A 12000-nucleotide genomic window follows, 5' to 3' on the forward strand; every position below is an offset into this window, starting at 1 on the left:
CCTTAAACTAGTTGCTCTAAAGATTGAATATATATAGTAATCTGGTCAAAAAACATTACCAGGATTTTGTACAGAGGTACTATTATTTGCATCCTATTTGTGTTTAAAGCTCAACTGCTTTGGACATTACAAATCCTACAAGCAAGGAAGTCATATTTTACAAAATGTATGTGCAAGAACTACATATATATTATGTGTAAGTATATACTATAAGTGTAAGTATATACTATACCTAGTATATAGTATATGCATGTATACATGCACAGTTACAAAATATATGTATAGTGAACTGTACCCTAGTTCACTATTTATGTAATTATTCTTTTTCAAGTTTTGGAAAGCACCAATGCAATTAGCTAAGTAACGCAGGCAGTGATTGAAGGTCTAAGAAACAGTTATGCATTGTGCTGTTAAGTGTTAGCAGAGAAAACAGAAGCGACAGTGATCGAGGAGAAAAAATATCTAGACAAACACCTAAAACTGCTAATAATTCACCAGAGAATAAAGAGCTGGAAAGTCAGATGGTATAATGTTTCCAAACAGGATTTCTCCCAGACTGACTATTTTTTCATTAATGAAAAATAAAAAATTTAGAAAAGCAGCAAAGCAAAAACAACAAAACAAAAAAAACCCCCCAGCATTCTCTAATAACTATTATCAACATTAATGATACTATTAGCTTTTTTCTATACATTTTAAAAAGTTACACATAATTATAATCATAGTCTAATCACTTAACATTTTCTCTGTAGCTGGGCACTGAGAATACCTCCATTTTAAAAGCTACATGCAATGAGGGGTAAAATTTTCGTATTAAAAAAAATCCTGCCTTCAAGACTGCTGCCTGGGAATAAATTTATGGAAGTCCATTTTTGAGCAAAGAGATCTCCCATTTCTAACACCTAGCATCAGACTGCTTTCTACATTGCTTTCATAAATTCCTACAATCAATGTTAGTTTCATGACATTTGGGGTTATCATTTGCAAAATCTTTTACTCTGGAGAAGCTGAAAGTCATTTCTCACTCCTCTGCTATGGATTTCTTTATTAATCCCTGACCTCTCTCCCTCGTTTTCATGGGTTTCACCAAGAGGATTTTCCTGCCGTATCAAGAGGAGCCCTGAGGTGCGTTTCTCAGGGACTGCTGGTAATTTGCTTTATGGATTTAACGTCTAGCGCTTCAGCTGACTGGCCTCCACGTCAGTTTGCCTAATACTGCATCTGAAGACAGATAAAGGCGCTATAAGATAGGGTCTTTTAATGTTACTTTCATAAAATGTCTGGCATGGCCTTAGTATTTTTAGAAAAATTCAACTGGAAAAATGAAGATGATACTAAGAATGGGTTTCTTATCATTTCTACTCTTAAAATATTCCTCTCTGTAACTCCACAGCACGTGAACCTGGCCAGGAGGAACACCAGCGTTTGCACAGAGGGACTCTTATAGGCATCACATTTGTGTTTAGAGATTCTAATGATTTCTTGACATTATAAAACCCTAAGTATTCATCATTTTGAAGCTGGATGTTTGAAAGTAAAGTGGCAAGATGCCATTTATTCTACCCAAGCCAGTGTTTTGTTTCTCTGAGATCCAATATGATAGTTACTAGTCACACGTCGCTACTGAGCATGTGAACATAGCTGGAGGGACAGCAACTGAGTTTTTTATTTAATTTAGGTGTCAAAAGCCCGGCGTGCTGTGGATGACACAGGTTTAGGTTACACAGAAGAGCCTCCCATCTCTTCCCTCTGGGATGCGGACGGGATGCGGACAGTGCCCGCGACCCCAGCCACCCTTGCTCGCCCCCTCCATGACGCCAGACTGTTCCCACAGCAGCAGCAGGTACGGCTGGGCATCGCGGCTCCCCGGCCGGGCTTCCCTCTGTGGTCACATCACTGTCACCATGGCACAGTCCCAGGTGGCCCCCTGGCTCTGAGATGACTCATTGGTGGTCTGACTGCGCAGATGCATGGGCTTAACTACGGTGAGACCGGACCCTTTCATATGCCTGACATAAAGAATTTCTCATAGGGTGAGTGGCTTCTATTAAACATCCGCATCCTGTTTTTTAAAAAATGCATTTGGCTAACTTTCCTCTGCTCATTTAACAAATGGAAGCTCTTTTTCCTCCTTATCCGCAGGCCCATAAGCTCAGCGATTTTTGATTTCTTTCACTTTCGCCTCACATCCAATCCGTCGGCAAATCCGGTTGGCTCCGCTTTCAAAATATATGTGGTACCTTTTCTGCATCCACTGAACTTGACAAAGCATTGGCAGAATTTTAAGTCTTCTGACCCTATACCCACCTTTTCGTTTTTCTCAGATCTTTCTCCTGGCAAACCTCTCCCCCTTCATTAACTACAGACCTGAGGTTTTCAAGAGTTGAGGTAAAATGGGCTATGAGCAAGAAATGGCGGACATGGAGAACAGCACAAAGAAAATGCGGGCCAGGGAACGGCTGGGTTGTGTCAGCAGTCAGCTCTCTCAAGGACACAGTTGCTATCTCAGGGCCCCTAGGATACGTGACAAGTGCGGGTCTCAGGATTAGCACTGCCCTGCAGTTAGTCCGGACTCAGGGCCTTCATGTTCCTGTCTTCACACAAGCCATGTGACCCTCACGAGAGCCGTGAGGCTACTGACGTTGGCTGTACAGCAAGTAAGTTTGAAAACCTGACTCCTCCTTAGCAATGACAATAAATGCTGTGAGGAGCGACTCAGACCCTAGAATGGCACCATGTGGGACCTGGTCCCAACCAAGCTCCTTTACAAAGATCATGTGCATACAAATGATAAAGTACGAATAGTCTGTGTTTAGGAAACTAAAGTAAGTGGAAATCCAACTGGAGAAAAAAGTATATATTAGTTTAGGGCAATTATTAGTTGTTGTTTATCACGAGAATGGACAGGTTTTGAAGCAAAAAATATAAAATGTCAAATGCAGTTTACAGCTGCGTATATTTATACAAAACGAGATGTCAGATAACCAGGCTTCTTATAGGATACCTAGGAACTACGCAGAATTCTGGAAAAGACAAGTACGTGCTGTGACACAGTCATAAAAGCGGCCAAGAGCTATTTTTAAAGGAGGCAGACGCAAAACAGTGGACATGATTAGGCCATGGCACTTAAAGGGGCCGTGCCAGGTCAGCCTGCCGGAGCAGTCAGCACCAGGGACGCCTGTGCGATTCTCTCGCTGTGGGTACCACAGCCACTTCCGCTTCTGAAATACAAGCTGCTGGACAAGCTAAGAAGAGCTGCTTTTACTTCAAACGACCTGGAGAATCCTGGCTCTGTAGAAACTACCGTGACAGGAAAAAAAAGCACTTCATCAAATTTTAGACAAGCTGGTTTGAAACGAAACGCAGCATGATTATAACAGATCTTCACACAGGAGAGACAAGCAGCAGCTGAGCATTAACAAAAGCGAAGCATTGAACATCATCACAGGCACGCGTACATTTTAAATTAAACGTAGGTCTGTGTTAAGTTTCTCCTTGGGAAAAAGAGATGTGCTTCTAGTAAACTCACCTCCGTGTTCTAGAAACACACGAACGCATCTCTCCTTTCCTCTCGCTGCCGAGAAGTGGAGCAGGGTCCAGCCGTTAGCGTCGCGGCCATTCGGCGAATAGCCTTGTTCTAGCATCTTCCGCACTGTGTGAACATCCCCGGCGGCCACCGCAGCCTGAATCTGCAACTCTTCCTGGAGCTCAGGGTTCCTTCGACAGTGGTGGTGTAACATCCTAGCTGCGTCCACTTTTCACAAAGGAGTCATTAGGTCGCAGGGATCAGCCTGCGAGGGGAGGCAGAAGGCGCGACATTCAGGTTCCTGGCTCCTGACAGGTGGGTCTGGGAAACATCACAGAATCTTCCTTTGCTACATGGCATGCCTCTTAGTCATGGCGGTTCACACCGCTACGACTCGTTGCCAAGTATCCGTTAGGACCAAAACTTGTGGCCGTTTCCCTAAAATGGCACAAGATTTCCCAAAGAAAGCCAGGCATCAAGCCCTAAATGGCTGAAACAGGACATTTCTTTCGCAACCTTTTGAAAACTCAAAGCAAGCACCCTATGGACCTAACAGCATGATGTGGGGGTAAGACGGGAGGTGGTGGCCAGCCAGAAAACAGGCAACAAAGGGGTCGTGTGAGTGCGTATGGTAGGGGTTCGGGTTTCCCTGAAGCACACGGAGGAGATTTAGGTTGGGGTTCGGGGATTCTATCACAGATCAGCGAGTCAACACACAGTATCAAATGCACGATTCACAGACTATGCATACTGAAGACCTCTAATTATGAGATGCAGTTAAAAAGAAAAACGCAAAAGCCTTTATGCTGCTTTCCTGAAGTATATTAAAAATATTTTATTTTAGCCCCAAAAGGTGGCAGGTTGAGAAGGGAAAGTGGGTGGGGTTAAGTAAACTAGAGTAAAATGTGTGGACTGAATTTACTTCTCTTTGTTTATTTGTGGCTATTTTTACCCTCCCACGTTGTTATTTGATGCAGGATTTACATTTTTTCCTATTTCGGTTTTCTAGAAGTTTGACGCTAAATAGGCTAAGCATCAAGATCATACAAAATATTTAAAAACTTGTACAAAAACTTTTGCAGTGCACTTTTAATACAGAAAATTAAACTTCTGTAGTGTACTTTTAAGCATTTAAAGACGAACAGAAACCTAAACTAACATTATTCTAGGAAGCCATTCCATCTGAGCTAATTTTAAGGAATAGATTAGTCTCATCTCTTACTTAGTAGGCTTCCCTTTCTTAAAAAAAAAAACAAAAAAAACCCCGAAAATTATGTGGTAAAGTTCTTTAAAGACATTTTGGCCTCTCATGTAGCTTAGACATCTTACGATAATCTTGTCACCAATAATAATTTATCTTGTCAAACTCCTCATACAGACTGTACACAGGCAAACTTAACCCTAACTTAGGGCACATTGCCACAGTCTAAGAGTAGAATCAAAGATCCTATGTTATTTTATACACAGAGAAGGGTTATTACACACTTATAAGTTTCACTACTAAGTAATGCCATTTAAAAATATCAGGCTACTTCTACAAAGAGCTATTTCCTAGAAGAAAATTGGGAAACAAGAAATTTCAAGACAATTTTTCTTAAAAAACATGATTTCATGATTTCAGCCCCCCATTTCTTGACTGACTTACTTTTTTCAACTGACACTAAAATTAAGTCTCTTGTTTTAGAAATTTTAAAACCAAGAATCCTTTTTGAATAGGGTCTCACCTATTGTTAACATCTTAAGAGAAGATGTTGAAGACCATAAAAAGGAATTAATGGAAATTACTAATCCGAGCTCAAAACTACCATCTTTAACAGATTTCTTTTAATGAAATGATTATCTTGGCACGTAAATCAGGCCACTTTGCAAGAAAAAGAGTCAATCAATATCAAAAGAAACCTGGATTTTCTTTTAGCAAGTGCTGTGTTTAGTGTACATGAGCTGATTTGAAGGAGGAAAGTAAAAGCTAAGTGGGTTTTCGTCTAGAACAGTATAGATGACCAGAGACCATCAGCCACTTACCGTCCAGAAGAATGTCCCTTTTCCTGACAGGTGGATTGCCTAATGACCATTGTGCACATACAGCATCGTGGGGAGGGGACTCCGAGGGTGTCCAGACGATGGCGTGGGTCAGCCTTCTTAACCTAAAAACAAATAACGGTCGTGGGAAAGCTCCTAAAAATGATCAAGATTCCCTGCATAGCCTACCTTCTGATGAACTTACATTTCAGCGCTTTCCAACAAACTTACAAAGCAGAGAAAGAGAAAATGACCTCAAGACCTACATTCACCTCCACGGTGGCATAAAATACAGTGGTACCTCGGCACTCGCCTTTCATTTGTTCTGGGACTTGTGGCCAGCGCTGAAACCGACGAGTACCGAACAAGTGACTTATTTTCTCTTGCAGGGTGGTGGCGTGACTCGTACGAGTTCCAGCAAGTGCAAGGAGTCCCGAAACAATTTTTTTCTCATCAAAAGGAGATGAGTACAGGATTTGACAAGTTCTGAAGCTGACGAGTACCGAGGTATGACCGTAATTTATTTTCAGGATTTTTTTTTTACCCCTAAATAGGCAGGTTAAAAAAAAAAGAATAAAGAAAATAATAAATTACACATTTGGAATTGGGATGCAAACAAAGATTCTTCTTTTTGCTCTATTCAGAATATATATTTTCAGATTGGCTTCATTTGAAGTACTTTTTATCCTCACACAAGGACGTGCTTACTGATTTAGAGAGGGAAAGGGAGGGAGAGAGAGAAAAAGAGAAACATCAATTAGCTGCCTCCCATATGCACCCTGAGCAAGGACTGAACCTGCAAACTAGGTGTGTGCCTGGACCAGGAATTGAACCTGCGACCTTTTGGTTTATAGGCTGATGCTCCAACCAACTGAGCCACCCAACCAGGGCTCATCTGAATTACTTTTTAACTGACACTATTAGCCACTTGCTTTTTCTCAACAGGACTAAACTAAGAAAATGTATGCATTCAATACAGTAGGCGGCCAAAGCCAAAATGGAATCTATGACAACTAAAAGGAGAACGTGTCTTTAGAGGCTGGTTCTTCATTACGTCCAAAAGGACGTATTGTTATTCCTTCATGCAAACACCAAAGCAGGTAAAAGATTAACAACGGTCTTGCTAGCTTCCTTATAGAAATTTTGCAAACAATTCTCTCTACAACTAAAAGAAAAGAGATCTTTCTCCACACCAGTTAAATCCTAGGCCTGTGAATTCCACTAAGGTTAAGGACACACGCGGAGTGACCTCCGTGCTTTTCCCCAGAATCACGCCAGCAACTGCTCACTGGGAGAACTGCCCCCCATCCGTGTGGGGTGCGTGTGCTCAAACCCACTTTCCCTTCGACTAGAAAAGGTTGGGCCACCTGGCAACAGGCGCCATGGAGGAGAGTGGCAGCCACAGGTGCTGCTGGCTGCTCACCAGGATTTTCCCCCAGTCCGAACGCGGAGCATTCACAGTGACTCTTTCCTGTTTTCACACCTTATTTTTCCTTGTTAAACTTCTTCAAGGAAGAACAAAGGCTTTGCCAACATGCCCTTGGAAATAACATTCGATTTAAAACTCTGCCCATTATTTATTTATTTTACAGTATTTTTTCCACCACCATTTTTTCCCCCTACACCCTTTCCCACCTCCACCCACCCCCTCCCCCGCCCCTGCAATCACTGTATAAACTCTGCCCCTTGTTTCTGAATTAGACATAATCAGAACGACCCCTATGAGGAGTTTGAGAAATGCAGAACTATCCTCACGCAAATGCTGATTCTAAGACTGGGGCAGGAAATAGACAAGATGAGCCTCCAGCATCTTACAGGAAGGAAGTGCTCAAAAAAAAAAAAAAAAAAAAAAGGGAAAAAAAAACTCCCTAACGATGGGGATATGTCAAAGGGACACAGAAGCCGACTGAAGAGCTGTCAATAGCCAAGACAGCACAAGCTGAACAAGATAATTGGATTATTATTGGATTCTAACCCAAAGTATATAATAACGTGTTGATTCAATCGGTTATTTATTATAGAGGATCCTAAACCAAAGTATATAATAAATAACTGACTGAACCAACAAACAAGGTGGCGGGGGGAGATATCCTGTGCAGAACTCCAAGTAATTGGTGTGGATTCTTCCCTCTCAAGAAGGCAGGACATAACCCGCCATCCCTTAAGCGTAGGCCATGTATACAGTGACTTCCTTCTACAGAGGACAGCAGAGAAAAGAGCAAAAAACACTGCTTCAGCCAGGTGATCACCGTGAGGATCAACAGTGCCAGTCATGTTGTCAGTATTACATGACATGACATGACATGACATGACATGACATGATACGCAAGGACTCCTGTCTAGTCATGAGAAAAACATCAGACAAATTGCAATTAAGGGCCATTCCACAGACTACGTGACCAGTGCTCCCCCCCAATGTCAAGGTCATCAAAAATAAGGAAGCCTGAGAAACTGTCACAGCCATGGGGAGTCTGAGGGGACACGATGACTAAATGTGACGTGGTGTCCTAGACGGTATTGTGGGAACAGAAAAAGGGTATTAGGTAAAACCTAAGGAAATCTAAACACTGTATGGATTTGAGTTAATAATAATGTTCATTACCAGTTCATTGACTGTGACAAACGTATCTAAGATGTTCATAGGGGAAACCGGGTGTGGTGTATGTTAAAAAAACAACGCATCCATTGATAAGCCCCCAGCGTTTCCGCAAATGAACACCTGATTACGCCCCAGGCGAGCTGCTCCTACATTTCAGGACTGAGTATCAGTGGGTGTCTCGGCTCTCAGTGTGTCCTCAGCACCTCCTGAGCCCCGAGAGAAGCGGAGAGGACCCTCCGTGGTTTCCAGCCCTTAACAACTCTTGCTGCTGCTGTTGCCGTCCATCTGCCCGTCACCACGCCCCCGAGGCGGTGGGGCGAGTGGCATGAGCGCGAGTGAGGCGTGGGTGAGAACAGGAAACGGTATTCATTTATTAATATTAGCAAGAAAAGCCTTTGTGTTAAAAAGTGAAGCGACTATCTTCTTTCAACAAGGAAGATGCACAGACGACAGTAACTTGTGACAATCCCATGTGGGCTACATCGATCACATGAAGGTCCCCTGGGTGCCCGCCGTGAACATGGCGCACGGTTAGGCCTCGGCCACTGGCCTTACACCGGGCAGAACTTCAGCAGAGGGATCTGCATCCTTAAATTGAATCAAAGAATCCTAGAGATGTTCTGTCACTTTTCTCTCTTCTGAAAATACCAACCCCTATACGTAATAACCGTAGTTTTAAACCCAAAAAGACGCTCTTTACACGCATCAGCCTTCACAGGAAAGAACACACGGACATGTGTACCGTGCACAAAGGATCCCTGTCGGCAGCATCCCTTAACTTATGAAGGACAGTGACTTATTACCCAGTGTCTTAACAGTCCAAAGCATCAGACAAGCAATTAATTTTATCTTGGTGCTATTTTATGAGAGTCTGCACTTCATAGAGTATAGCTATCCACGTACGTATAAATAAAGAAAAAAGGACTGTTTCCAGAAATGAGACTGAAAAAAAAATTCTATTTCCCCTCAAGAAGTGCAAGTTTGAAAACCTGACGGCTCGGGGAAATCACCTGTAAAAGGAAAGAATATGGCACGGGAGGCGAGTTTCTAAATAAATGCATGTGCAATGTAAGTTGTTTTATATTAATAATGACTCAGAATGGCTAAAGTGCTGGGGGTGCAATCTTTAAAATTCCTTTAAGGCTTCACAGTTAGGTAAAAAAAGAGAGAAAACCATACTTACAAGGAAGGCTTTAGAATTATATACCAAAAGAGCCACTGTTATGTTATTACTATGTTTAAATTTTATGAATTCATCTTTTCTACTCAGCATGGGGTCCAAAGATAACAATATAGGCCTCTAACCTTTTAGCCTGTTGACCATATTCACAACTATACGTTCAGGAATTAAATGTTACCATTTAATTTCCATACAGATGCCAAGTAACCATCAGGTTAACACCAAAACTCCTTGCTGCACATAATTTTTAAAAGTCTAGATCCACAGAATGGAGTGAAGAATAACTGTACAACAAAATATATTTAAGACCTGTCTACAATTACATAACTTTCACCAAATTTGCCCACATGTCCCCAATTTCCTTTAGCACGATTAGTCATTAATGGCTTTCTGCATGTTATGTTCACTGAAACTCACACATTTTTTGATTAAGGGACACAAATTAGAAGTGTGCTTTCAGATTTCACACAAGCTAGAAACAAGATAACAGCTTGCTACTCAAAAAAAAAAATAAAAAAGAAAGAAAGAAGCATTTCTTTGCAGAGTAAATGGAGATAGAGGCTGGTGAGGAAATAAAATGAGCAACTCCAAGGATACTGGCTGAGGGGGAAAAAAAATACCCACCCCCCAAACACCAAAGGCTCACAGTCCTAAGAGGGAAAATGGACACATACATGCCCCAAGGCCCAAAGCGTGCAACAAGGCTGAGCTGTATGTCGATGACTTCTACTGATAGGATCAAGAGCCTGGAACCCCAAATAAGGTAGGCGTGTGACCCTAGTATCACTCAATGTAGCACCCTGTTTCCGCTCCAGAACAAGTGAGGCTCTGCGTATTTCCTCCCAGTTACTGGGCCTCCCTATAATGCAAGGATGTATTGTCATGCACAACTTATCCAAGATAAACTCGCAGAAGTTCCAAGAGAGAAAAACCAACAATTTGCATGAAATGTGGATGAGGAGAGAGAGGCAATTTTATAATTCACTTAACCAGACCTGAGTCAAAATTTAAATCACAAGAATTATAAATGGTGAGGGGTATTGTCAATATTGGCTTATGAACCCCTACCTGGCTTTATCATCGCACTAGACTCATGTTAGTACCTAGAAAGTCAGCAAGAAAGGAGATGATCCTTCAATTTAGGGAAGGACTTGAGTTGAGAATAAAAAAAGAAAGGCTGAAAGTCAGGTATTGCATACGCTTATATAAACTTCATCAGACTTTAGGCTTTTTAAGGGGAGTATGTACTTCTCTGTTACGAAAGTTAAATGTGAACAAAAGAAAGAGATATTGTATAGGCTTTTTCAGGATAGTATGTGGTCTCTGTTACCCAAGTTTAACGGGAAGAAAATAAAGAGATAGTATATACGTCATACTAGTAACTATGAACGGCATGACTTTAGGTATAAAGTAAGTGTCGGCTACAGCATACTCAAGATGCCTCACTGAATATCTTCAAGTAAAATCAGTTATTTTCCCTATGCAATTATAACTCTACATTTGACTATCATATAAATCAGGTGTTCTTTTATTTTTTTTTCCCTTGTGATTGGTCACAGAGTGAACACATAGGTTGAAAAAAATAAACCACATAACTGGCCATGCTGGTGAATAAGGACCCAAATTAAACATTTTGAACGTCTGCCATAACCTAGAGCATGTTAATAGTAGGAGCAGATGCTGACAATTTATATACAGGGTCTGGCACAAATAACACCCCTTTTTCATTACAGAATCTTTTATTACAAAATCATAAGCATGTCATTCTGTAACATAACAATATCACACCCAAGCACACCCTATGACATTTTAGGTGAGTGTTCAAATGAAAACTAGAAATTATTACACCCATATTATTACCCTACTAACCACATTCAAGCAAACGTTACTTCTGCCAGACCCTGTATATTCCCTGATATTAGAAAAACCATTAAAAACTGAGAGGACTGGTGAACGCTCATTTAAGAAATGAGGATGAACTGTCTGAGAAAAAGGAGTGTGCGTTCTTTTCCTTACATGTCTGACTTGCCACAGACATTCCTCCCTTCCCCCACCGAACCATCTTGGGTGGTAACACTTCCGAGCAGCGAAAACATGCTAAAGTCTAGGGCAGAAAAATACTGAACTGAGAGACCCGATTAGAAAATACTTAAATCCATTTTTACCTTAAAAACATACTTCAAATAATTTAGCATTTTTTAGAAGTCCTAAGCATTAGGCATCTCTCTGGTGAGTCACTTACTTAAATAATGACAATTGCCTTTAACTTGGTTGACTTTTGCCCAGCTTTTACCGAAACGAAGCGCACCCTCTGTCCACCTACAAAGGCTGCCCTAAGTGTTCACCACAGAACAATCATTGGTATAAACTGATTCTAAGTTGCTGTAGCGTACAGTCTCCCTTTGGTGTCTCGTTTCAGGTCTCAAGGACATGCAAACCCTCAGGGTACCTTAGAAGTCTCTTTAGCTATGTCTTGACAATTAGAAGAATGAAGAAAGCCATTAATTTCCTTTTTGTGGAAGGCAGAAAGTCCAGTGGAACAGAGTATATCAAAGATTTCCTAACAACTTCTGCTATTTTAAGTACCTAAAATTCCCTAAACAGTCTGAGATATTAAAATAACTCTGAGATTACCAAGTCACTTTATATGTGCATTATTGGATGTTAGAAAAGTCA

At 41.3% G+C, this 12000-nt stretch overlaps 1 protein-coding gene across 1 annotated transcript in view; it reads right to left on the reverse strand.

Annotated features, from left to right (window-relative positions):
* ASB7 (ankyrin repeat and SOCS box containing 7) overlaps window positions 1–12000 on the reverse strand; it is a 33621-nt gene that overhangs the window by 20023 nt on the left and 1598 nt on the right. The window contains exons 3-4 of the mRNA XM_054561961.1: window positions 5549–5670; window positions 3530–3791 (exon numbers count right to left, since the gene is read on the reverse strand). Of these exons, the coding sequence (XP_054417936.1) occupies window positions 3530–3740 (211 nt within the window). The 5' untranslated portion in view covers window positions 3741–3791; window positions 5549–5670. The remainder of the gene's footprint in view (window positions 1–3529; window positions 3792–5548; window positions 5671–12000) is intronic.

Source organism: Pteronotus mesoamericanus, unplaced genomic scaffold (genome assembly GCF_021234165.1).
Source record: "Pteronotus mesoamericanus isolate MK-2021 breed Mesoamerican mustached bat unplaced genomic scaffold, CSHL_Meso_final scaffold_582, whole genome shotgun sequence".
NCBI lineage: Eukaryota > Metazoa > Chordata > Mammalia > Chiroptera > Mormoopidae > Pteronotus > Pteronotus mesoamericanus.